The sequence below is a fragment of the Orcinus orca genome, chromosome 10 (genome assembly GCF_937001465.1).
Source record: "Orcinus orca chromosome 10, mOrcOrc1.1, whole genome shotgun sequence".
NCBI classification, from domain to species: Eukaryota; Metazoa; Chordata; class Mammalia; order Artiodactyla; family Delphinidae; genus Orcinus; species Orcinus orca.
The window spans coordinates 52188930-52216861 of NC_064568.1; the positions used below are offsets into that span (position 1 = coordinate 52188930).

At 45.5% G+C, this 27932-nt stretch overlaps 2 protein-coding genes across 2 annotated transcripts in view; one reads left to right on the forward strand and one right to left on the reverse strand.

The window, feature by feature from the left end:
- The window catches only part of CMTM8 (CKLF like MARVEL transmembrane domain containing 8), a 90968-nt gene extending 87420 nt beyond the window's left edge, over window positions 1-3548 (reverse strand). The window contains exon 1 of the mRNA XM_004279687.2: window positions 3111-3548. Coding sequence (XP_004279735.2) covers window positions 3111-3257 — 147 coding nt within the window. The 5' untranslated portion in view covers window positions 3258-3548. The remainder of the gene's footprint in view (window positions 1-3110) is intronic.
- Window positions 1-27932, forward strand: part of LOC117196528 (40S ribosomal protein S27-like) — a 433126-nt gene that overhangs the window by 354511 nt on the left and 50683 nt on the right. The window lies entirely within an intron of this gene.

Consider the following 27932-nt stretch of genomic DNA (forward strand, 5'->3'; position numbering starts at 1 on the left):
TTCTATATGACAGAAAACTGTAATAATGCAAGAGATCCAAGACCCTGAAAAATGTTCATGGTAAGTAAACACAGCAGTTAACAAATCCATGAGAAAAATTATAAGAAAATACATGCGTAGGGGAAAAAAAGTATAAAAGGAATTTCAGAAAAAAAACTAAGAAAATGGAAAGATAAAAAATCAAATTTAAAAAAATCTCCTTAAACGTCCATGAGTTTTCCTGATTGAGAGAACACACCAGGTCCTTAGTGCCTCCTATGAAGGCACATAATTATGTTACAGATCTCTGGGGAGAAAGAAGATTCTACAAGCTTCCAGAAAGGGTGGGGGGGTGGGGATCAAGAATTGGAATTTTTTTTAAAGAAGTATAAGAGCTAGAAGATAACAGAGGAATACTTTCAAAATTCTGAGGGAAAACAATTTCCAATCTACCATTCTTTACATAGTCAACCTATTAATTATGTGTAACAGTGGAATCAAGATATTTTGAAAGATGCAAATCTCGATTTACACATGCATCCTTTCTCAGGAGACTACCAGAGGCTGTGTATTCCCCCAGCGGCAGTGAGTCAAGACAGAGAAGGGCACAGGTCATGGGAAGGAGGGGGTCCAACCCAGGAGAGAGGGGAAGAGAATCTCCAGGGTGACACGCAGGAGATCCCAGGCCATTAGCTGTGCCCAGGTGAGCAGGCTGGATGGGAGGAGGTGAGTAGCTCCCAGAGAGGATTGGTCAGAAGGATGACCCTGACTGAGTACCTGCTGTGTCTCAGTTTCCAGAGAGGGGATTCAAACAACTAAGGTAAAGTTAGTGTCTAAATATCTAGAGAACTAAAACACGGAAATAGAATTACAAACTGCAGGGAAAACAAGAAATTGGGCAGAAAAGGAAAAGCACTCACAGACCACTCAGTGGCTCCGTGAACAGTGTTTCCTGTATCCTAAGGTAGCACTGGTTAGTGATGTAACCCAAAGACAGGAAAGGTGTATGTATAATGGGGGTGGGGAAGAGGTGGTCCAAGAGAGCTAAAGCCTCATCTTTCAGAATGGGAAGCCACTGAATAACATCTACAATTTGGGGGGGCGGGGGGAATCAAGAACCAGCGATGGTGGGGGAAACTTACATTTTTACCCATAGAACCATGACTCTTTAAAACTTGTGCATATATAGACGTGTTAAAAATAAAAACCCAACTCTAGTAGTAATAAGGACAATTTTTCTTACATATTTTTCCATTTTTTTAAAAAAACGTATTGAGGGGCTTCCCTGGTGGCGCAGTGGTTGAGAGTCCGCCTGCCGATGCAGGGGATACGGGTTCGTGCCCCGGTCCGGGAAGATCCCACATGCCGCGGAGCGGCTGGGCCCATGAGCCATGGCCACTGGGCCTGCGTGTCCGGAGCCTGTGCTCCGCAACGGGAGAGGCCACAACAGTGAGAGGCCCGCGTACCGCAAAAAACAAACAAACAAACAAACGAATTAAAAAAAAAGTACTGAAATCGTAAAGTATACATGCCAACATATCAACAGTGGTTATTTCTAGTAACGCGATTGTGGACCATTTACATTTTTTCTTTCACTTTCCAACTTTCGGAAAAAGTATGTAACGTGGAGTTTATTGACCATAAATCAGAAAACAAGAGGTGTTTTACTTTAAGCCTGGTCCACATCCACCACAGGGTAGAAGCCCCATCTCTGTCATTTTAGCTTCTGCTCTTTCTGCTGGAGCAGGGGAGCCTGCCAACTCCTTCATTCACACAGCAAATATTTGTTGAATTCCTATAAGCTAGGCCCTGCACAGTGATTCCAATACCCCAGCTTTTTTTTGGATCTCCTGAAGGCCTCAATGCCAGCTGGGGGAACCAGCTGGGGCAACCAGCTGAGAGAACCAGCTGGGGCATGGGCTAAGCCAACACTTCAAACTCCTCGTGCACTGGATACACCTGGGATTGATTCAGTTGGTCTGGGTTGGGCTCTGAGGCTCCGGAGGAGCAAGCAAGCTACTTGATGTGCACAGGTTTTGCTGAAGGTTTCTCAGAGGAACCACTGGGGTCCTCAGTCACTTCGGCACCATCATGGCCCCATATAGGCTAGATTTCAATCCCACAAATGTTTAAGTGAAAGTATACGAGATACAGCAAAAGGGGCGCTGCTTAGACAGCTGCAAGGGATGCCCCTTGGCAGTTAAGAGCAGGACTCTGGAGTAAGGCAGGCCTGGGTTTGAATCCCACCTCCACCACCCCCAGGTGCGACCTACTTCCTCTCTCTGAGCCTCAGTCTCTTCACATGTAAAATGAGATAATAATTAAAGCTACATTCACAGGATAGGGTTGTTGTGTGGTACATGAGAACACGAAGGCATCTAAAGCGCTTGACGAGACCCTGACACAGGATGAAGACAATAAATAGTGGCAACCACTAGCTGTTAACACGGCCTGCGTCCTTTCTCAGCCACGATGGGACCTAAGGGGCGATCACTCGACCTCTCAGCCTCCACGTCTTCCTATGGAGAGGAGAAGGCACATGCCCGGCCTCCTCCCCAGGAACGTTCTGAGTCTTAAACCAGGATGTCCACAGCACCAAACAGGAGACCCTTTGGTCTTCAAAGAGCACCAGACAGGAGACCCTCAGATTTTATTCAGTAAATGTCTCCTGATTCACCTCGATTTTACTACCAGGGAGATAAATTTAAAAAAAGAAAAAGTCTTCTCCTCTCCTCTGATCTTCGTAAAGTTTTTCTTTTAGGGAAAAGGCCACCCAGGTAGAGAGCAGATAAGGGAGGCGCCAGGTGTCCCTGACACTCATTAACACAAACTCAATGCCCACCAAGCATCCTGCTCTCAGAACACACCACGACCACAGAGAGGACCCAGCAAGTCTCTCTCCAACGGACCTCCCAAGGGTCACGACCGTCTCCCCCAAAAGAGCCCAAGGTGATGAGACCTCGTTCAGAGAGGGGGTCTCTGAGTTCGGCACCTGGGGATGAAGAAGAGGCTGAGCAAAAAGGATTCCTTCGAAGCCCTCCCGAGCATGTGAACAAGCTCCCAGGCGAGGAGCACGGCGCGGGGCCCACCTGCGCCCCTGCCCCCAGCCCAGCCCGCCCGGAGGCACTCACGATCTCCGCCACGATGAGGAGTCCGGGCAGGGTGCGGAGGAACTCGCGGTCGTAGGCGAAGCTGCTGCTGGTGGTGGAGAAGTTCTCCGCGAAGGAGCTGGCGGTGGTGGTGACGGTGTGCGAGCGGGCGCGCTGCGGCTCCTCCATCGTCGCGCCCCGGCCGGGCCGGCCCCGCCTCGGGGACCCCCGGCGCGTCGGGGCTGGCCGCGCGGCCCTGCGCCCGGGGACACCGGCGGGGGGGGGGGAGGGGAGCGCGGCGGCGCGGGGCCCAGGGCGCGCGGGGGGCACCGCCTGGATCCGTCCGGCCGCAGTGCGTGTCCGTAGAGTGCGCGGCCTCCCCTGCTCCTAGGCGCGCGGGCTCTCGGCCTGCGCCGGGGACCCGGAGCAGGAGACCGGGCGAGGGGAGGCCGCCAGCAGCCAAGGGAGGCGGCGAAGGCCGGGCGGAGGGGAGGGGGCGTGGAGAGGGGCGGGCGCGCGGCTGGCGGGGAGAGACCGCCCCGCGGAGGCGCCGAGGAGCGGCGGCCGCTTCACCTGTTGCGGGGCTCACGGACGGAGGGCGCGCTAGCACGCGCGGGGCGGCAGGCTGCACGGAGAGTTGGGGCAGGAGGGCGCGGGGAGTTGCGGGAGGGAGGGAGGGCGCGGGGAGTGGGGGGAGGGAGGGCGGGGGTCGCGGCCGCTCCGCCAGGCCCCGCCTCCCGGGGGCGGGCCGCCGTTAACCTGTCTCCTTCCACCTGGCGTCGGCCAGCCCTGGGTCCTTGGACCCCGGGGAGAGCCAGGCCTCCGGGCCCTGCGGCTCCGGGAATGGAGGGTGTGGGGAGGGGCGGTGACTCTAGGGGCGTAAGAGCGGCTGGAATTACGATCCGGCCGGACCTTAGACCCGAGATCGATGCGAGGCCGCCGGGACGGTCCAACCAGAGCTTCTCCCCCTGCCGCCGCTTCCGCTGCCGAAGCCCGGCGTGATTTCTTGCCCCTCCTGCCAGGAACAAATTTGAGGAACCAACTTTTTCGCCGGGTTTGGAAAGCGAGATGCTTCTTGGCGCTCGCAGTGACTCGATCGCCGGGATCCGTGGAGCCTCGGGGCCGGCACCTGGCCCGGAGATAAGAGCGGGGAGATATTTGGGATCCCTGGTCATGATGAATCAGTGTCCCATAACCCTCGGGAGGAAATGTTGGAGGAAAGCTTGAACGGTGTGTGTGTTGTGCAAACTGAAGTTTCTGACTAACGGGCTGTATTTTCCTGGGGTGCGGGAGAGGATGAGGGAGCCCCACACAGTGAGGCAGCTTGTTAGAGGGTCGGGCTGACCCGAGCTCCAACACCGGCACTTGCATTTCTCAGCTGTGTGACCAGGAGCAAGGGCCTCCCCCTCTCTGTGCCTCAGTGGTGCCATCTGTAAAATGTGTACATGGGCGCCTTGCCAACAAAAGCATCTTCATGGCGCTCTCTCCTTTTGTATTGTGAAAGGATGGCAAGAAACGTTCTATTTTATTCAGAAACCCCCAAAAGGAAAGGAAATAATCCTTGTTCACAAATAAAGCGTCGCTCTGGAGTCACCGCATCTGTCTTATCCGTCCCAAGACACGTTTAAAAAAGATCAGAAGGGACATTTTTTGCCACAATGTCCTATCAGCTGAGCAGAGAAAGCAAAAACTATTGCATACGATCTAATAAAACAAAACAAGGAATTTGTTTCTTTTAGTCTAGGGCCTACTCAGGAGGACCTCAGGGAGTAAAAAGTTAAGGCTTCAAAAGCATTACAAAGACGACGATTTAGAGAAATTCCATCTATGAGCATTTGCTAAGCATCTTGGGCTGGTGGGTAAAGAGAATAAGAAATATAGCCCTTTCCCCGAGAGCAGCGGTTCCCAACGTGTGGTACCCGGACCAGCAGCATCAGTATCAACCAGGAACTCTCAGAAATGCAAGTTCTCAAGCCCCTAGACCCACTGAATCAGAAACTCTGAGGGCAGACGCCAGGAAGCTGTTTTTGAACCAGCCTTCCAGGAGACTCTGATACATACTGAAGTTTGAGAGCTACTGGTTTAGAGAAGTTTGAGAGCTACTGGTTTAGAGAAACCAATTTTGCAGCCGTGGAAGTAAGAGATACACACATGGAATGGCTGGAGAAGCTGTCTGTGGCATCATGCAGGACATTTAACGAAGGCAGGAAGGAAGTCGAAACAGCTCTATTTCTGTATTACAAAGGGCAAGCCCTTCTCAGAGGCCAAATGGATTTCAAAACTCAGATCTTTAATTTAGAAAGGTAAAAATGTACATATACCATACACCATATAACACCTTCAGTGAGGTCTGGAGTGGTACTTTCATCAAATACACTAGTTTTCGGCAATGAAAATACGTGAATGAATTAAGTGTGTGTTTGGCTTATCTACTGCAGTGTGATAAATGCTCCCAAACATCAGTGGTTTAAACTAACAACCATCTAGGGCTTCCCTCGTGGCGCAGTGGTTGACAGTCCACCTGCCGATGCAGGGGACATGGGTTCGTGCCCCGGTCTGGGAGGATCCCACATGCCGAGGAGCAGGTGGGCCCGTGAGCCATGGCCGCTGAGCCTGCGCGTCCGGAGCCTGTGCTCCGCAACACGAGAGGCCACAGCAGTGAGAGGCCCGCGTACCGCAAAAAAAATAAAAATAATAAAATAACAACCATCTTACTCATGAATCTGTGGGTCAGGAATTTGGGCGGGGCTTGGCTGGCAGAGTCTTCTGCTCCGCAGGGTGTTGGTTGGAGTCATTAACTCAGCTATTTTCGGCCGGTGGCAGGGCAGGTGTGGAAAGGCTGAAAAGCCTTCACTCACATTCTGTTCACTCCCTTTCTGGCACTTCAGTGCTCCTCTACCTGGCCTCTCTCTCTCTCCATAAAGCTTATTAGGCTTCCTCATAGCATGGTGGGTTCAGAGTAGTTGGACTTCTACACAGTAGTTGGCTTCCAAGAGGGGAAAAAATAAGCAGAAGCTGCAGATCTCTTAAGATCCAGCCTTGAAATCTACAGAGCATCATTTCTGCCACATTCTATTAGTCAAAGCCAGTGATAAGGGCAGCCTGATTCAAACAGAGGGGAAATAGACACCATGTCTGGATGAGAGAAGCAGCAAAGGACTGTGGCCTTTGCTTTTAATCCACGGCCTTTCATTTTTTAATCCATTAAGTGGGATAAAAAAAGACAATGAATAACTTCACAGCATAACTTCACACCAGGTTAAGTCGTATGTTTCTACCAAATGCATTTTCTGCAAACTTGAAACTTTTGGTTTTCAGCTTCTTAGATTTCAGAATTACAAAGAAGCAATTATACACTGGTTGTTGACAAATGGGCTGCTCCTTTCCAACTGCTGCTTAAATTCAGGTGCTCATCTTCTGCCTGGAAGCCTCCTGATGGGATGTCCATTCCTCCAATGACATGTTTATACAATCCACCCTTCATCTACCTGAAAGAATTATTGTCCTGAAACCCCAGGCTCAGATCTGGGTTAATGTCCCACTGTGCACACTATAAAAGCCACTAGGAGGTGGCACACCTCATGCTTCCAGCCCTTTTCCCAAACTGCTCTAGAATGCTTCCCATTCCAACTCCAAATACATTTTCACATGTCTCTGTAGGTGTGACCACTTTATGTCCATAACCAGCTCTTCTCAGCCTAGAAAGCCTCCTACCTTCACCCACAGCTCAAATCTACATCCTTTGGGCCCATTTCAAAAGCCACCTTTTCTGTGATTTCCATTAGATTTCCATAAAGCTTATTCTTTTCTTCTTTGCTTTAGAATTCATTCATTTTATGCACCTTTCTTTACCACTTCTTGAGGGACTATGAACTACCCTTCTTTATCTCCCTCCCCACCAGAGGAGGTATTGAATGAATGCTGAAACCCAAACTTTATTCTTTTTTTTTAATGTTGATGAAGTCTAGCTTATTTTCTTTTGTTGCTCATGCTTTGGATTTTATATCTAAGACTCCATTGCCAAATCCAAAGTCATGAAAATTCACACCTGTGTTTTTTTTTTAGTTGATTAATTAATTTATTTTTGGCTGCATTGGGTCTTCGTTGCTGCGTGCGGGCCCTCTCTAGTTGTAAGCAGGGCCACTCTTTGTTGCAGTACGCAGGCTTCTCATTGTGGTGGCTTCTCCTGTTGCTGAGCACAGGCTTTAGGCGCACTGGCTTCAGTAGTTGTGGCGCACAGGCTCAGTTGCTCCGTGGCATGTGGGATCTTCCCGGACCAGGGCTCGAACCCATGTCCCCTGCATTGGCAGGTGGACTCTTAACCACTGCCCTACCAGGGAAGTCCCCCAAACTTTATTCTTAAATGCAGAAAAATATCAGAGGAAGAAAAGGTAGGCCCTGCCCTCCTATAAAAGACTTCATGCAGAACAGAGCTTTGAGCTTAGACTTGTAGGAGGTATCTAATTCATTAAAAGGGAGGAGAAGGTGGACAGTTAAGAAAGACATCACCCAGCCTATAGGAACAGGCGAAGCGACACCACAAGTGCCAGCATGAGTAGGCCAGGTACAAAGAGATACAGAGAAATCTAAGGAGATCTGTTTGCATGGAAGAAGGTTCTCGTGTGGGTTGTTGAGGGTTTATACAGAGTCTGAAATATGGTTTCCACTAGGCCATATTACCCAAGAAGCAAACTATGAGATGTAGCATTGCCAAGAATCCGTGGAGCCCAGGCCATTCCATAGGGACCCAAGGCTCATCAATAATTCAGTGAAAAAGTGGACACCTTGTGACTTTTACCTACTATCTGAAAGAGGACCAAGGGACATTCTCATTTATAAGAAGTTTTTATAGATTCATCTAACACTCGTTTCTCTTCATTATTATTCTAGTTTAAAATTAATTAATTTCAGGCAAGAATCATCAATGGATGTTAGAATTAGTGAGTGGAAGTATGATGAGAAAAAAGGATATTTACATCATCTCTAAGTATCTCCCCAGAAGATACAGTTTTCCCTTTGAATACTTATGAATTCATAAGTAACTCTGCAGTAGGGAGACCTGTGAGACACCACCAGATGTCAAAGTCAGTATTATCAGATAGCGTGTACCTCCTGATCTGACGCATCCATCGAGGAGAAGGCAACATCACTTCTGTGGTCTTCTTATCAAAATGAATAACCTGACTTCAGTCATGAGGAAAGAATAGACAGACCAAAATCAAAGGACATTTTGTTAAGTATCAAGGTCATAAAAGACAAAGAAATACTGAGGAATGGTTCCACACTTGAGAGCCAAGTGCAAGGTAAAATCCTAGATGAGTTGGAAAAAGAACCTCAGGGGACTTCCCTGGCGTCCGGTGGTTAAGACTCCATGCTTCCAATGCAGAGGGTTCGGGTTCGATTCCTGGTTGGGGAACTAAGATCCCACATGCCACTCGGCCAAAAAATTAAAAAATAGAATAAAATACATGTGAATTCAAAAATATACAATTAAAAAAAAAACACCTCAGTGAGACAGTGCAGGAAATCTGAATAAATTTTGTAGATTAGATAACAGCATTGTATCAGTGTTAATCCCATGATTTCAATCTTGATACTCTTGTTATGTAAAATGTTAATATTTGTGGCATCTGGGTGAAAGTTTACAGAAAATCTTTTTTTTTTTTTTTTCAATTTTTTTGGTTAGTTTGAAATTATTTCCAAAAGTTAAGAAAATAAAAATAATTATTTATGGTTGATCACAAATAGGGTTCTCTAGTTCCAACTGTAGTTCAGATTCTCCAAGCACATTTGATTTTGTAGTTTATCCACCCCAGAACTTCCTGTCTCCCCTCCTCTTGTTATTAATGTGTCTTGTAGGGAAAGCAGGAGTTTGGCTTAGAAGGGAGAATGTTCTTTCACTCAGTCCTGAAAGCTACCAGTCAGTCTGGTCTGTCCTCAACTTGAAAACAGGCAGACATGAAGCCCAAATCCATTCACCAATGAAGCTGTAGGTCTGTTTGTTTGTGTTCCAAGATGCTCTCTCAGTTTGACCAGAGGCCTTAAGTCCTCTGGGGTTAGCAGATAAGGTCAAACAAGTAAATGTATCAGTCAGTTTTGTTTCAGAATGGCTTCTTGAATTGTGGTCTTCTAACCAGATACACTTGGGCTTAAAATATTAACTTTGTAGAAGGTTCTTACCTCACACAAAGGAGTCCATTCACTCCCATTTTCTTGAAACATATGATCACATGGGTCACACTTTATTTTTGTGTTTTAGTTTTAGAAACAGGGACCAGAAATATTTCACTTTCCTCTTACCATAAATCCACATTTGGGAACCTGGAAATGCAGTGAAATCAGACCAACATTCAAACTCAGTTGAGGGACATGTAATAGAGAATGGTGGGGTCTGTGGTGAACAAGAGCACGAATGCTCTAAAATGGCCACCTGGGTTTCTACCCCACCTGATTGCTACCTTGCAAAACTTTGGGCCTAGTATTGCTAGAAGTCCCAGTTTATTTATTTATTTATTTTCAGCCACACAGCGCAGCTTGTGGGATCTTAGTTCCCTGACCAGAGATCAAACCTAGGCCCTCCGCAGTGAAAGCTTGGAGTCCTAACCACTAAAATACCAGTTTTTAAATATTGCCAGTTAACGTCCATTATTTTAAAAGACTGTATGTGTCACCTTTGTGGGCTGAACAACGAATCTGAGAAACCGTCAGTTGGCATCACCTGATGCAGGCAAAGGGGGAAGGCTCTCTTCTCCCTTCCCAGCCCCCTCTCCCTCTCCCTCCCCTTGGGAGGCCCTCTAGAAGTCTGAGAGCGTGACTGTGAGGGTGACTCTGAGGGTGGAGGGGCTGGAGGAACTACTGAGGAGAGAGAGGTGAGTGAAATGTGAAATCAGTGGAGGGGTACTTAGGGTTGACCAGGGTTCTCTGGAGCCGAGGAAGGTTAAGAGTCAGCTGATTTAGAACTAGGTGTTTAGAAGGTGTAATAATAATAACTAAGTAGTAATTAATTTATCATTGGCTTATTTTGGGTCAAGCACTGCCTTAAGTTGAATACTATTCGATTTTTTAAAAATCTTCTTGGGACTTCCCTGACAGTCCAGTGGTTAGGACTCGGCGCTTTCACTGCTGAGGGCCCGGGTTCGATCCCTGGTCAGGGAACTAAGATCCCACAAGCTGGGCAGAGCCAAAATAAAATAAAATGAAAAATAAAAATCTTAAGGGTCTTGATCTCAATGAAAAAGATGGGCTCCCCAGAGTTCTTAGCTGCAGCCATTGGCTCAAAAACATTGATCTAATATCTACAATGTGCTGTGCTCTATTGGACTACACAGCTCTGTACGACTGTCCCTTCCTTTACTGAATATGTCATCAGAAACGGGGAGAGAGCAGTAAATGAGTGATGGGTGGGATCCCTGCCAGGCCAGGGGTGGGCCCAAGGTCAGCCTGCACAGTGGGAAGGCAGCATGGTCAGCCTGGGGACCAGGGACTGTTTCTTCCAGCAGCAGACATTTAACTGTTTTCAAGGGCCATTCGAAGTTAACTAAGCAAAGAATCGGGATAGAGGAGGAAATTCCAGAGGAAGGACACAACTCCCCCATCAGGAAGCACTGGATCCGTGTGTTTGATGAGATATATGGTGAGTTGGGTTTTCAGCCCACCTGGCTGTCCAGGGTAAAAAGCAATGGGCCTGCTCCCTCTCCATTTGGTCCATAAACATTAATTACACTGTGCTTGGTCAAAGGGGGAGATGGGGAGAAATTCCATCAATGAGCATTTATGAAACTCGTTATCATACCATACCCGCTCCTGTTCGAGCCACTGAGAGCTGCAGGGGTGCATGTGTGTGTGTATGTTATCATCTTCCTAGAGGAGTGAATAAAGTCAAGGTCAGGTACTTGAGGCTCTCATGATCGTCAAGCTTTTTACTTTTTCTGCAAGTACTTTACAAGCAAGTAGAAAATTAAATTGATGATACATTTAACATTTCCACCAAACCAAAGCTCAAGAAGAGGACTGGGGGCTTCCCTGGTGGCGCAGTGGTTGAGAGTCCGCCTGCCGATGCAGGGGATACGGGTTCGTGCCCCGGTCCGGGAAGATCCCACATGCCGCGGAGCGGCTGAGCCCGTGAGCCATGGCCGCTGAGCCTGCGCGTCCGGAGCCTGTGCTCCGCAAAGGGAGAGGCCACAACAGTGAGAGGCCCGCGTACCGCAAAAAAAAAAAAAAAGAAGAGGACTGGGAGGTGGGGGGGTGGGTACCGTTCACTCCCTCCCGAGGGGCAGCTTAGTTGAGCCCTCACACCAGGTCGTAGAGTGGAAAATGACTGAGGTTTGTGGAAGGAAGGGCAAGTTTTCCTGCAGCACCTTGCAGGGGCCCATTTATCACATTCAAACAATAAAACAGCATCAATCACAAGCAAATGGAAACCCTGGAACGTGTCAGAATGAGGCCCACGCGGCTGGGCACTGGATTCAGAAAGGAGACCCAGTGCGTTTGGAGGAGCCGCCCTAGAAGTTCCAAAAGCGGTGGGAAATCGGAAGCAGCCGCTGCTAAAAATGCCCTCTGCTTGTGAATATCGCTTTGCGGAGGCTCCATGGGCCTCACCTACAGACTTTGCTTTGTAGGACTGAAAAAACTTCTAGGCTCTTATAACAATCGGAAACAGAGGTGAATTTGAGGGTCCTGTTGCCAACACCTTTTAATTAATAAAAGTTAATTAATGCTAATGAATAGCGTTAATTAGGTGCCCACGAGCAAATTCCTCTGACCCAGGTACTGGATGAGCAAAGACCTGTCCCCACATAGCTGACCACACTCAAAGAAGCGCCAGGAACCTTCCCAAATGAAATCAGAAGCACATCCAAAAACTGGATGGCAGAGATAAAGATCAGAGCAATTATACCCACAAGTGTCTCTCCAGAAGACTCTGGAGAGGTACACATTAAGCAAGCAATTTACGGAGTGGGTGTTTGCTTACCAATTACCTTTGCTTTAGAAAGAATTAATTGGAGGGTTTGTTTATAGATGATTAACTGTTTGACTGAAGAGACAGGATGCTGAGAAATTTAAAGGCAGCTAGGATCTTTAGCCAAAGAGTCCGAGAAGCACCAATGAAACACCCCATTTGTACAAAGAGATACATTTAAATGCATTCTTGAAGAGTTGCTGGCAAATAAAAGGTAAAATGTATTATGGGGTTGCCTGTTTATAACGCCAAGAATCACCCCCTTGTGTATTTGTCTTGGAATTCCCATGTCAAATCCACTTTGTTCACAGGTAAGTTGCTATTTCTTTGCCCGCAGCATGTACTTGCCTTGGATGGTGGGGGAGAGGCTCCAAGCCTGGGTAGCACGTCCACATTTGCACAAGCCCAAGTCATATTAGCATCAGGCTTATTAACGGATGGATGACAAACTGCACTTGGGTTTCTCCCCTCCCTCGACCTGGTGAATCTGTAACCAGAAAAGCCAGTTAGGTCTCCTGGGCACAGTCAGGGGTGGGGGCTGACTGTGGGACCTGTGCTTTTCAGAGGGGAGCATCCTGTGAGAGCTTCGGAATGTATTATAAACTCACTGACCTCGAGAACGGAATTCACCACGGACTCCTAGCCTCGTGCGTGGAAGCTGATAAGCACGCAACAAGATCTGAGGCGGGAATAGAGTAAAAAGAAGTACTTTTCATAAAACCACAGTACTGTGGGAACTCTAAACAGGTTGTCACAGACAGTTGAGACAGCGCTCGGCACAGAGCCTCATACGTTATTCTTATTTTTAATTCTTATTATTATTTTGGCCTCGCCGCACAGCTTGCAGGATCTCAGTTCCCTGACCAGGGACTGAACCCAGACCAGGGCAGTGAAAGCGCCAAATCCTAACCACTGGACCACCAGGGAATTTTCACGTTATTATTGTTATGATGATTGTCTCCATCTCTAGGAATGGATCATGTCCACCCCATCACACAAGGAAGAGTTGACATAGGGTTTCTAGGCCCAAATTGGAGATTACAGTCGCTTCTCATCGGAAGTCTTTTTACAGGACTGATTTTAGCAACTCTGACATGACAGAGACTCTAGCTGTCTTCAGATGTCCCCTCCTTCCTTTAATAATAGAACTCTAGAGTTTTAGCAGGGCACACAGTCACCTAGTTAAGGACATTTCCCAGCCTCCCTCAAAGTTAGGTGTGGCCATGTAGCTAAACAAATAATAATAATAACAATAACAACTTACAGTCTCATATGTTTCAGGTAACTATTCTAAGTGCTTTAGATATACCAACACATTTAATTTTCACAATAACCCCATGAAGGATTAGGAAACAGAGGTGCAAAGAAATTAACTGGCTTGGCCAAGACCACAGATGGTAAGTGGTAGAACTGGGATTTCAACCCCAAAATCTAGCTCACATTCAGCCCAGTGGAATGTGAGTAGAACTTCCAGGCCTGCCTTCAAAGGGGAGAGGCTCACTCCCCATCGCCCTGTCTCTCCTTCCTACCAGTGGGAAATTGCCATCTTAAGCCACAAGATGGAAGCCACCTGTTGAAGATGGCGGGACAAGATGAAAGGATGGGTACCCAACACCACAGAACCCATCAGCCTGATGCCTTATGCTCAGCGTGTTAGAGGAGAGAGAAAGAAATCTTTATCTGATTTTAACCATTGCTATTTGGGGAGAGAAGGGTTAGGGTTAGGTAGTCTTCATTACAGTAACACTGTAAGAACATAACCTAACGAACCCACCTTAGGTCAAGAGTGAAGTCATGGAGGGAAGGGAAACATGTCTTGGAGCGCCTACTGTCTTCACACATTGTCTCATTCATTCCCCACAGAAGTTCTGCAAATAGGCATTGTTAGCCCATATTTGGAACGAGGAATCTGAGGCTCAGAGTAGGTAAGAAACTTGCCTAAGACCACACAGCTCGTAGATGGATGGGCTGAGATTTCAAGAAACCTTCTCCAAAGGCCTCTTTCCACTGTTCCACAGTGATGCTCTGGGAAAAGTTGACTCATTTATAAGATGCATTTCTACAACATCTGTAATGTGATCAATACCCTTTTATGAGTTACTCCTCAAAGCAATCTGATCTTAGTTCCATGCTGTAGATGAGAAAACAGGCAAGACAAGCAATTATACCCCCAACATCCACAGAGGGCGAGATTTAGAAGCCACAGCTGCAGAAATTCAAGGCTGATGATTCCTCTATAAAGAGAACAAATTTGAGAAGCTAGCAGTCCTTATTTTTAAACTTGTGAAGTGTCTTCTCATTTTTCAGGAATTTTAATGGTGGAGGATAGAAGGGGAAGAGGTCAGTTGCTGATGATACAGAAGTGCTGTGTTTAGTATGAGTTTTACAGATTTTTCCTATTTGACTATTCAAGGTTTGTTGGTCACATCAGACCTTCTGAGTTGCAGGGGACAATTACATAAAGACCCCCCAACCCAGAAGCTGGCCCTCTTCTAGAGACAAAGGAGGTGGTCACCACTTTGCCTCTTCTCCTGTTTCGTGCAGGAAACCAGCTTTCTCTGTTCCTGGTCTGTCTGTGGGGATATGGTAGCCAAAACTTCTCTACTCCATTTCTCCTGGGTTAACAAGGGCAGCCAGACCACGCTGGAATCTGCATCTCCCACCCAAATTCCCAGGGAAGGGGTCCAAGAGTGTAGTTTAAGCCCACTGCCTGCCCCCTCATACAATCAACGATGGCCGATGCACCACAACCCTGTGGATTGGGGGTGGGGAGGCATTCCCATGGAAACAGCAGTGGCCAGATGACTTAGTACAAGGGGTCCTCAAATCTAGCTGCGCATCAGTCATCTGAGGAACTTAAAAAACTGTCCAAGTCCAATCCCCACCTCCAGAAACTTTGATTTAATTGGTCTGAATGGATGGAGTATGGAATCCTGGCATCAGTGTTTTGGGGAAAGTTCCCCAGGTGACTCTTTGTAGCCATAGTAGGGCATTTGCAATGTATCTTAACAGCAAAGAGGAACATTTTCAGGAAGATTTTTAAGCAGGAAGCTGTGTGTTCTGAAAAGCTGTTTGCTTTGCTGTGATTTGTCAGTGGCTCCATTCCTCTCTTACGTTAAAGAAACGTCTGAAGATCTTGCTACGTGAAGAGTGGTCCCTAGACCAGCCGCTGCAGCAGTGGCACTGCAGAACCTGGGGCCCTGCTCAGACCTGCTGGACTAGACTCTGCATTTTAACAAAATCCTGGGTGCTTCCGTGCATATTAGAAGCACTGCTTTAAGCCCCTGGTTCTCAAACCTGACTGCACATTGGAGTCACCTGGGGAATATTAAAAACTACTGAGGCCAGGCCCTACCCCCAGGGATTCTGATTTAACTGGGCTGAAGAACAGCCTGGGTATTGGGATTTTGAAGTGCTCCCCAGATGACGGTAATAGGCAGCAAAATTTGAGAACTATGGCCTTAAGAGTCTTCCCTTCCCACATTCCCCACCCCACTTCTCACCCTGTTTCCCACCCCCCGCACCCGCCCTGCCAAAAAACAAGTAGGGGAGTCAGTACTGAAGATCCTACTCTGTTAGGATGGTGAATTCCAAGAAAGCAGTTTTCCTGCTTTGTACAATTTCCTGTAGGCTTAAGGATGGTAAACAGCTCCAGGCAAAAATACAGCCCTAAAGATTCGACTTAAACTTTTACAAGAATTGATTTGGAGACCGTATGCCTGTCCAACTCTCTACCCTTGCCCTCTCCAGAGCCGTACCCCTAGGTGTCAGCCTGGCATTCTCTCCAAGCCACTACTTGAGGGCAGGGGAAGGGGGAATAAATACTAGGCTTCCAAACACCTCGGTGTCCACAACACAGGAGAGAGTTTTTTTCTTTCTTTCTTTCTTTTTTTTTTTTAAGTGGGCTGCTCAGTTTATGCTTTGCCCTGCTCTGAGCAGCTGAACTGAAAAGCACTCCAGAGTCCATCAAGCAGGGCAGACAGCTTGGGAGGGAAATAATGGAAAACCATAGCAGAACAATTGTCCTTTTATACAAGGTCACCTTCGCTGGGGGAGGGGACTCTTTTGTTTTATTTTACTCCAAATTAGCCTCACAGGAAAGGGTCTGTGCTCTCCCCCGAATGCCCATCTCCCCAATCCTGGGCTTTTCTTTGTCACCTTTCAATCTCCCCAACTCCGTAGTTTTTCTTTTCTTGGGAAAGAATCACGTTTCCTAAAAAGGGTTGAGGCAGATGTTGAAACTCAAAACCAAAGAACTTAAATCTGTAGGATTTCAGGAGCACTAGTGACCGATGAAATACGGCAGAGTAGAGACAAAACTGAACGAACAGGGAACTGGGTCATCTCCCCAATACCTGGCTCCAAAAAGCAGCCACCTGGAACTATGAAAATATGCCACGGTTCCTTAGATCTTCCTGAACCAGGTCTTGAAGTCGAAGGGTAACTTCCAGTGTGACAGGATGGGTTTGTTGGACTTTGAGTTTGCCTCTCTAACATCAATCATATCCCTCCATCATTGTGGGGTTGCCAAGGTGGGAGAATGAGCCTGACCCCACCCCCAGCCCCTTGGCTGGTCCCTGATTGGTTCAAGGCAGTCGGGATACTCCTACCCCTGCATCCTGATTGGTTGAAAGAGAAGCCTTTCTCAATACTGTGAGGGGAAGCTGGACTGAGGACCAAGCCTACACGAGGGAGGAACACTGAGCTAAAAAGCAGAGATGCGCCCCTCAACGTGGCCCTGAGGAGTCAGCGCATATGCAGCCCAGCGTCCTCATCCCTGGGTCGGGAGAAATCTGCGGCGTGTGTTCCACCCCACTTCTGAGAGCTTCCCGAGGGATTAAGCTTTGGGACCCAGAGTCTGTAACTGACTTAACAATGCTCCCTTTATTGGCCGCCTTCCCTTCCCCTTATCACTTCGCAGCGCTTTTCTCGTGTTCCCTTCAGATCCCAGAATAAACTACTTGTACTCAAATCCTCATCTCATGTCTGCTTCTGGGGGAAATCTAAGCTAAGACAGTTTTGTTCAAGTCGAACTTTTAGAACAAATAGGTAGCTTTCTCTTTGTGGATGCTGTGGTGCTTTTTGATCCTCTGCCTGGATTCATTGCCCCTTCTCCCTGGTCTCTGCTATACAAACTCCTACTCGCGCTTCAAGACCCAATTCAGGGCTTCCCTGGTGGCGCAGTGGTTGAGAATCTGCCTGCTTAATGCAGGGGACACGGGTTCGAGCCCTGGTCTGGGAGGATCCCACATGCCGCGGAGCAGCTAGGCCCATGAGCCACATCTACTGAGCCTGCGCATCTGGAGCCTGTGCTCCGCAACAAGAGAGCCCGCGATAGTGAGAGGCCCGCGCACCGCGATGAAGAGTGGCCCCCACTTGCCACGACTAGAGAAAGTCCTCTCACAGAAACGAAGACCCAACACAGCAAAAATAAATTAATTAATTAATAAAACTCCTACCCCCAACATCTAAAAAAAAAAATTATTTTAAAAGACCCAATTCAGACTTGTCCTTCTCTGTGGGTTCTTCCTAGAAGACTTAGTTATGGCCTCCCTCGTGCCATCACTGGACTGTGAACAACCCTCCACTGTTGGAATGACCTTATTGGAGACGGGCATTTACCTGGCAGTCTTTCTTCCAAACCGAGTCAAGCTCCTCTTCCCCATGGACTTGCACAGAAGGTGGCACACAGCTGTCATTCAATAAATATTTGTTGAGTCCATGTGTGAATCCCTGACATGATAACATGGTGGCTGTTTTACATCACTAAGTTTTGGGATGGTTTGCTACATAGTAGTAGCTAACCAGAACAGCCATGATTAACTTTTTTACCTTGTGCATGCTACTTGAACTTTCAGATCGCTTACCTGAAAAATGGGGATGATAATAGTCGTACATGCGGTCTAGCTGGGTTTTTGTGAGTGTAAGTTAAGGGATTTGTGCCTGGCACGTAGTAATTGCCCAAGGAATACTTTCACTAGAGTTCTTACTGGCAGGGCCAAGCACTGAACTTGTGATCTTAAAGAGATGTTTAATAACCAACACAGCTGGCTTTCCAACAGGGTCCTTTTAAGCAGTTTCAGTTCTGAGACTAATTTCTCTCCCAGAGGTTTAGTTCTTCACCTGCCACAGGTGGTGTTTTTTTGGGCTTTGGGAGGCAGGGGCTTGTGGCAGATGGGTACCCATTCCCCAACCCTTTCCCTGGCCTCATCCAAGGCCAGAGGGCTCACTTTAACTGCCAGTAGGGGAAACAGGCTTCCCAATTCCCTTAATCCCTGATTCTCACAACATTCTGCTGCCATCGTACAGAAGATGAAGCAATCAGCCTGTGCCAGCCTTGCAAGGGCCTCCCCTCCCCTCCCTCCAATCTCCTGCTGAGGCTCCCGAGTGGCTAAAGAGAGCAGCCTCCAGGGCAGTTTGGTACCAGAGCAGGATGGGAAAGGGTAGAGAGGAGACTACAGGGGCAAACGGAAGTCCTCCAGCTCAGCATCGGTGTCTTGATTGAATTTTCAGGGGAAAAACCATAAAGGCTCAAAAAAGATTAAATCACTTTCCCAAGGATACAAGGAAATGGATGGCGCTCCCTGGAGGGATGGCCTAGTTATTCTCCTTATAAATATGTCTTTGAATGCAAGTTCCTTGATAATATCAGAGCAAGATTTTTAAAATTGTTTTGGTGGTGGAGGGAATGGGATGCAACCTAAATATATTTGAATCTTCTTTTAAATCATATTTATGTCAATTAGGTTGGTTTTTTTGCTTTGTTTTTTTTTTGCCGTACAGCAAGGCTTGTGGGATCCTAGTTCCCCAACCAGGGATTGAACCTGTGGCCTTGCAGTGAAAGCATGCAGCGCTAACCACTGGACTGCCAGGGAATTCCCCAATATCAGGTAGTCTCCTTGGGAAAATGTTTCTCTCACTGGGCTGGGTCTAGGGCTGGGCTGAGAGCAGGGTGACAGTGATTAAGGTAACTCCCTCGAACCCTGGAAATCACTGGTTTTGAAAGGAAAGGCACCCAACATTTTTCCCATTTTTCCAACTAGGTTTACAGTGTGACTTAACTCCGTTCTTCCTTTTCTCATATGTTTCAGCTAAGTCTGGGTTCTAATAAAGACTAAACTGAGACACGTTGGTCTCCCTTGCTAGTGAGCAGTCATTATTTGCGGTATCTAAGGACTGCATACCGTAGGCAAATGCCAGAGGCTTGGAACTACTTCAGGCATGAATAAAAGCCGGCTTGTTTTTAACTATTGCTGGTCCCTGGATCTCCCTGAGCCTTATCTGGGAGGCAGGAGTGTAGCCAGAAGCACAGATCCTAAAGCCAGAACACGCAGGTCTGCCATTTCTAGCTGTGTGACCGTTGGCAACTAACTTAACCTCTCTGTGCCTTGGATTACTTATATATATATAAGGAATATATTCAGTCATATATATATATACATATATATATATGTATATATATATATGACTGAATCACTTTGCTGTTCGCTTGAAATACTGTAAATCAACTATATGTCAATAAAGAAAAAAAATCCCTGACCCTCTGGAGCTGACATTCTAACACTGTTGGTCGTAGACATCAAAGGTAGACTTACCATGAAGATCAAGGCTACAGGCCCCTCAACTGCACAGGCCCTTCCAAAGGCTCTATGGGGGCCCCTACCAATGCCTTTTCATTTCTTGCCTAATTTTGTGCTCATAATTGTGTATTCTCTTTCTTCAAGAGGGCCCTCAAAATTGCAGAAGCCTGAGTCTGAAAACCCCACAAAACCTGAGTCTGCCTTCTTTTTTTTCTTCTTTAAAAAATATTTATTTATTTATTTGGCTGCACTGGCTCTGAGTTGCAGCACACGCGATATTCATTGCTGCGTGTGGGATCTTCGTTGTGGCACGTGGGATCTTTAGGTGCGGCATGCGGGATCTTTTAGTTGAGGCATGCAGGATCTTTAGTTGTGGCATGTGGGATCTACATCCCTGACCAGGGATCGAACTCTGCATTGGGAGCACGGAGTCTTAGCCACTGGACCACTAGGGAAGTCCCAAGTCTGCCTTCTTACTGTTTATTACTAGTAATAATTATTATTTGGGTGATAATAATCATTATCATTTGTTGGGAAATGAGGCAATGTTGTAGGTGACTTCTGAGGTCTTATGTTATTACTCTGAATATCTATTCCTTTAAGTATCCCAAAGAAGGCCATCCCTGGTGGACTCACAGGCCAGGTGCAGAGCCTTGTTGATCCAAATAGGAATTAGAGCATCTCTTCCTTTGTCACCTCCCCCATCCCCTTTGGCACACTGTGCCATCTAGTTAAGCCTAAAAGCTGTCAAAAAAGAAAATTGTTTGCATCAGCTGCTCCACCTGATTCATTCCCTTAAGGCTGTGGACTGGGCTTGGACTCTTTTGGTGAGAAGGGGGCCTGGAGACCATAGGGCTCCAAACCCTCATTTCACACACACAAGAGCAACCCAGGGTGCTCAAAACTAGGACCTGAATTCAATACTCTTCCCTATAGCGGCCTGGATCCAGCATCCAGAGAGGGGACCACCCATATTTGTCAAAATATCATGTAACAAGTATTCAGGTGTTTTTTTCACAATGTACCTACTGCTCAGGTATCTGCAATACACATGCAAATATAATTTCTAACCTGCCCCCGTGGAGTGGCCTCTTTGGATGGCAAACAAGACTTTGCTCCCTTTAAATGCCTCTGTACACAGAGTGTGTGCAGCCCACCTCACCCCACGCAGCTGACTCGGGAAAACAAACATATTTATCAATAGGCACAGCCATTAAAGACCCATGCAGGAATTTTATTTTACAGGTTCTAAGTCCCTCTAGAAAAACTTTTGCTTTTTGGACTGGGAATATCTAAGGAAGTAGATTTTAAATAGTTGGTTTCATATCAGTTATCTTGTGCTATTTATTGCCATTCTGAAAAAAAACGTATAAAATAGAATTGCCTGTCATGTAGATTCTGGGGGGAATTACATGCAAAATTAATTTACTCCTTAAGCCAGACAGCATATATAATTATCTGCTGTGGCTAGGATTGCAGTTTTAAAGAGTGCTGGGAATAGCAATGGGTGAAAAAGGAAAGATTTGGATAGGAGCTTTCAAATAATTATTCCATTAGAGCTGGTTTATTAACTGATATATTATAAGCTGATATATTAACTTTTTAATATATCAATGGCATACTCGTTCCAGGAACAAATTTTCTTTAACCTTCTCCATGTATCCAAATGCCCACAGAACTTGCAAAAATTATGCTGGGCAATTTTGCTTTTAAAAATGCCTTGAAGGGGGCTTCCCTGCTGGCGCAATGGTTGAGAGTGCGCCTGCCGATGCAGGGGACACGGGTTCGTGCCCCGGTCTGGGAAGATCCCACGTGCCGCGGAGCAGCTAGGCCCGTGAGCCATGGCCACCGAGCCTGTGCATCCGGAGCCTGTGCTCTGCAACGGGAGAGGCCACAACAGTGAGAGGCCCGCATACCGCAAAAAAACAAAAACAAAATCAAAAACAAAATGCCTTGAGAGACTTCCTGGTGGCGCAATGGTTAAGAATCCGCCTGCCGATGTAGGAGACACGGGTTCGAGCCCTGGTCCAGGAAGATCCCACATGCCATGGAACAACAAAGCCCGTGCACCACAACTACTGGGCCTGTGCTCCAGAGCCCATGAGCCACAACTAACGAGCCCATGTGCTGGTAGTCCAGTGGTTAGGAATCCTCGCTTCCACTGCAGGGGGCATGGGTTCCATCCCTGGTTGGGGAGCTAAGATCCCATATGCCCTGTGGTGAGGCAAAAAAACCCACTGCCTTTTATACAATATTCTTTTGAATAAAAATTCGGGGCTTCCCTGGTGGCACAGAGGTTAAGAATCTGCCTGCCAATGCAGGGGACATAGGTTCGAGCCCTGGTCTGGGAAGATTCCACATGGCGTGCAGCAACTAAGCCCGTGCACCACAACTACTGAGCCTGGGCTCTAGAGCCCGAGAGCCACAACTACTGACCCTGCATGCTGCAACTACTGAAGCTCACGTGCCTAGAGCCCATGCTTCTCAACAAGAGGAGCCACCGCAATGAGAAACCCGCACACCACAACGAAGAATAGCCTCTGCTCGCCACAACTAGAGAAAGCCCACGGGCAGCAACGAAGACCGAATACAGCCAAGGATAAATAAGTAAATTTATTAAAAAAAAAAAAAAGTTCTTCACAAGTTAAATAACTTAATTGCACATGATTTTTCAAAGCATAACTTTAAAGTACTAAGGGATCTGAAATGGATGGCAATTTTTATTTCAGTTGTTTTGTTTTTTCAGCCCGTGTGAGTTTACGTATCTTGTCTAGGTCTCATGATAATATTGGTTGGCCAAAAAGATCGTTCGTCTTTTTCCCTACGATGGCTCTAGTAGCACTTAGTTGTCTTTAACTTCATTCGAAACAATTTTGTTAGATTGTATTGTGACAGCTGTCATATTAGCGTGCATTTAGAAAAAAACTCATCAATTGGTGAATTTTTGTGTAGCCATTTTAATATTGAGGACAGAAGAAAAAAAGCAACATTTTTGGCATATTATGCTTTATTATTTCAAGAAAGGTAAAAACGCAAGTGAAACGCAAAAAAAGATTTGTGCAGTGTATGGAGAAGGTGCTATGACTGATCGAACATGTCAAAAGTGGTTTGCGAAGTTTCATGCTGGAGATTTCTCGCTGGACGATGCTCCAGGGTCAGGTAGACCAGTTGAAATTGATCAAATCAGTTGGATTTGATCAATCCAGTTCGATAGCGATCAAATCGAGACATTCACTGAGACCAATCAACGTTATACCACACGACCGACATATTCAAAATATCCAAATCAATCGCTGAAAATCATTTGCACCAGCTCGGTTATGTGAATGGCTTTGATGTTTGGGTTCCACATAAGTTAAGTGAATACAGCCTCCTTGACCGTATTTCCGCATGCGATTCTCTACTGAAGCATAACAAACACGTTCTTGTTTTTTTTTGTATTTTTTGTTTTTTTTGCAGTACGCGGGCCTCTCACTGTTGTGGCCTCTCCCGTTGCGGAGCACAGGCTCCGGACGCGCAGGCTCAGCGGCCATGGCTCACGGGCCTAGCCACTCCGCGGCATGTGGGATCTTCCCGGACCGGGGCACGAACCCGTGTCGCCTGCATCAGCAGGCAGACTATCAACCACTGCACCACCAGGGAAACCCAAACGTTCTGTTTTTAAAACAAATTGTGACGGGTGATGAAAGTGGATACTATACAACAATGTCGAACCGAAGAGTTCATGGGGCAAGCGAAAGGAACCACCACCGACCACACCAAAGGCCAGTCTTCATCCAAAGAAGGTGATGTTGTGTATATGGTGGGATTGGAAGGTAGTCGTCTAGTATGAGCTCCTTCCGGAAAACCAAATGATTAATTCCAACAAGTACTGCTCCAAATTAGACCCACTGAAAGCAGTACTCGACAAAAAGCGACAACAGAAAACGCATAATCTTCGATCGGGATAACGCAAGACCACATGTTTCTTTGCCTTTGTAACAGGCAAAAACTGTTACAGCTTGGCTGGGAAGTTCTGATTCATACACCTTAGGCACCAGACATTGCACCTCCGGATTTCCATTTATTTCAGTCTTTACAAAATTCTCTTACTGGAAAAAATTTCAATTCCCTGGAAGACTGTAAAAGGCAACTGGAAGAGTTCTTTGCTCAAAAAGATTAAAAGTTTTGGGAAGATGGAACTATGAAGTTGCCTGAAAAATGGCAGAAGGTAGTGGAACAAAACAATGAATACGTTGTTCAATAAAGTTCTTGGAGAAAATGAAAAATGTGTCTTTTATTTTTACTCAAAAACCGAAGGGGGACATCCTTGGTGGTGTAGTGTCTAAGACTCTGCGCCCCCAATGCAGGGGGCCTGGGTTCGATCCCTGGTTGGGGAACTAGATCCCAAATACATGCTGCAACTAAGAGTTCGCATGTCGCAACTAAGAAGTCCGCATGCCACAACTAAAGATCCCGCGTGCTACAACAAAGACCCAGTGCAGCCAAAATAAATAAATAAATAATTTTTTAAAAACCGAAGGAACTTTCTGGCCAACCCAATAGTATCTTCTCTGGGAGTTCCCCGGTGGCCTAGTGGTTAGGATTCTGGGCTTTCACTGCTTCGGCCCGAGTTCAATCCCTGGTCGGGGAACTGAGATCTCACAAGCTGCGCAGCCAAAAAAAAGAAAAAAAAGTGTCTTCTCTGACTCTCAGAACTGTCCCACCTTGAGGATAACTTACCTGGTCACCCTAATTCTACTGCAGGTCATGTTTGGTAAAGCTGTCTCCCTACAAAGACTATCAGTTGTTTACTGAATGATTAACCTCCAGTCACCAAAGGACTGATATTTCCTACTGAGGTAGATGGACTAAGCCCAGTGTTAATGATTTCATTCTATTTACTGAATTGTGCTGGAGCCCATTAGCTAACCAGCAAATGGCCATTAGCATGCTGGGAAAAGAAAAAAATAAATGATAGAGTTACAACAATATACCAGGCAGAGGAAAACAAAGGAGATGAACATGAGCAAAAGCCAGGGAGTGTTCCAAATATAGAAATGACCCCAGAATCTGTTTTTCCTTTTAATTGAAGTATAGTTGATTTACAATGTTGTGTTAGTTTCTGGTGTACAGCAAAGTGATTCGTATGTGTGTGTATATATATATGTATGTATGTATGTGTATATATATGTATATATAGATATATAGATATACAGATATATTCTTTTCCATTATGGTCTATTACAGAATACTGAATGTCGTTCCCTGTGCTATACAGTAGGACCTTGTTATCTCAGAATCTTTTTATTTAACAAGATCTGCTACTGAAAAACCAAAGTTTAAAATAACCTATCTGGGAAGAGAATCTGAAAAAGAATGAATATATGTATAACTGAATCACTTTGCTGTACACCTGAAACTAACACAACATTGTAAATCAACTATACTGCAATATAAAATAAAAGTTAAATAAAAAGGAAAAAGAAAAAAAATTAAAATTAAAAGTATATCTGGATGTATAAAAACAACAACAACAAAAACGAATGTTTGGAAAAAATGGAATCTACCATGCAGTCAAAAATTATTAAGGGCCCTTCCCTGGTGGTCCAGGGGTTGGGACTCTGTGCTTCCAATGCAGAGGGTGCGGGTTCAATCCCTGGTCTGGGAACTAAGATCCCACATGCAGCGAGGCCAAAAAAAAAAAAAAATTATTAATATCTTTCAATATTTACAGTAATATCACAGCTGGAAAGATAAAATTATTTATAGCGTATGACTTAGCTGTGACTGGAGAATGATATATTTTGCTCCTGAAAAAATAAAAATGATGTTTTATGAAATTTTAATAACTTATGAAATTTTAATAACTAATCCTTTGTGAACGTTTGGGGAAATGCATGCAAAAAGTCAGTTTTAATTCAGTAGTTCATATTTATTTATCAGAGTAGTAGAAATAGTTTTGATGTATAAATTTATTCCCATGCTGAAATTATTCCTAAAACATAAATTCCAGAACCACGAAAAATGGAAAAAGGTTTCCCTCTGACAATGAGGAATATTCAGGAACATTTTCACTGGGTGATTTGAGTCTTGTAGTTGTTTAAGGAAAAGTCTACTCTGAGCACGTTTCCTTCCCCAAATTATTAACGCAATAAAAATTCATTGTATAATATTCCATCAGTAAAGAAATGCCAGAAATGAAAATTACTTCCTCCCTATTCCACTCTCCAGAAGTAACTATCATTTTTGCTTTCAACTGAAGTGGGATTTTTTTTAAAAGAAATCTTTTTTTTTTTTTTTTTTTTTGGGCTGCATTGGGTCTTCGTTGCTGAGCACGGGCTTTCTCTAGTTGTAGCAAACCGGGGCTACTCTTCGTTTCTGTGCGTGGGCTTCTCGTGGCGGTGGCTTCTCTTGTTGCTGAGCACAGGCTCTAGGCACGCGGGCATCAGTAGTTGTGGCACATGGGCTCAGTAATTGTGCCTCACAGGCTCTAGAGCACAGGCTCAGTAGTTGTGGCACACGGTCTTAGCTGCATGTGGGATCTTCCCAGACCAGGGATCGAACCCGTGTCCCCTGCATTGGCAGGCTGATTCTTAACCACTGTGCCACCAGGGAAGTCCCTAAAAAGAAATCTTTAAAGCTTAGAATAAATATGCTTTGTGAACAAAAAAAGTGAAAAAAATTAATAATATCAATGCAAAGATACTTTTTCCAGGGGGCAATTTCTTTTTGCTTGTTAATGGTGTAAAAATCAATTTCCAATCATAAAGCCAAGACATAATGATCCAAAAGATCACTTTTTTTTTGAAATTTTTATTTTGAAATGACTATAGTCTTGTTATGGACTGAATATTTTTCTCCCTAAAATTCAAATGTCGAAGCCCTAACCCCAGTGTGATGGTATTAGGAGGTAAGTTAGGTCATGAGAGTGGAAACTTCATAAATGGGATTACTGGCTTTAAAAGAATAGGCCAGACAGCTGGCTTCCTGTCTTTCTGCTATGTGAGGATACAACCCAGAGGCCTCTGACCAGACCCAGACCCACGCCAGCACCCTGATCTCAGACTTCCAGCCTCCAGAACTGTAAGAAATAAATTTCTGCTGTTTATAAGCCACCCAAGTCTCTGGTACTTTGTTATTGTAGCCCGAACTGACTAAGTCTCAAAAGAAGTTGCAAAAATAGTACAGAGGTCCGAGGTATCCTTCACCCAGCTTCCCCTAATGGTTACTTGTGACATGACTATGGTATACTATCCAAACCAGGAAACTGACAAGATCATTTCTTTTTGAAACACCAAGTGTTTGGGGGAAAATTCTGCCATAAATATGATAAGAGACCAGTTGGATTCTTTATAGTTAAATAAGATTATTCTCCAAGGTATCTATATAGTAGAAGGACCTAGTAACAACTATTATTATTATATGTAACCTGACATCAAGTCACAGGCCTGAATAGATGTCAACACAGAATATTTAATGGGTTTTGATGGACTACATATTGGTTTAAATGCTATGCCATCCTGGTTTAAATAAGCTGAATTTAAAGTAACAAAGGATATTGATGGAATGAATACATTTATACTTAATGGTAATGAGATTGGAAATACATTTCCCTTTTCTTCTTTTTCTCTATTGGAGTACAGTTGCTTTATAATGTTGTGTTAGTTTCTGCTGTACAGCAAAGTGAATCAGCCACAGGCATATATATGTCCCCTCTTCCTTGGATTTCCTTCCCATTTACCTCACCACAGAGCACTGAGTAGAGTTCCCTATGCTATACAGTAGGTTCTCATTAGTTATCTATTTTACGCATAATAGTGTATATATGTCAATCTCAATCTCCCAATTCAGCTCCCCCCTTCCCCACCTTGGTATCCATATGTTTGTTCTCTACATCTGTGTCTCTATTTCTGCTCCACAAACAAGTTCATCTGTACCATTTTTCTTGATTCCACATATATGTATTAATATACGATATTAGTTTTTCTCTTGTTGACTTACTTCACTTTGTATGATAGTCTCTAGGTCCATCCACATCTCTGCAAATGGCATAATTTAGTTCTTTTTTATGGCTGAGTAATATTCCATTGTATATATTACCAGTACCACATCTTCTCTATCCATTCCTCTGTTGATGGACATTTAGGTTGCTTCCATGTTCTGGCTATTGTAAATAGTGCTTCAATGAACACTGGGGTGCATGTATCTTTTTGAATTATGGTTTTCTCTGGGTATATGCCTGGGAGTGGGATTGTTGGATCATATGGCTCTGTTCTTAGTTTTTTAAGGAACCTCCATACTGTTCTCCATAATGGTGGTACCAATTTACATTCCCACCAATAG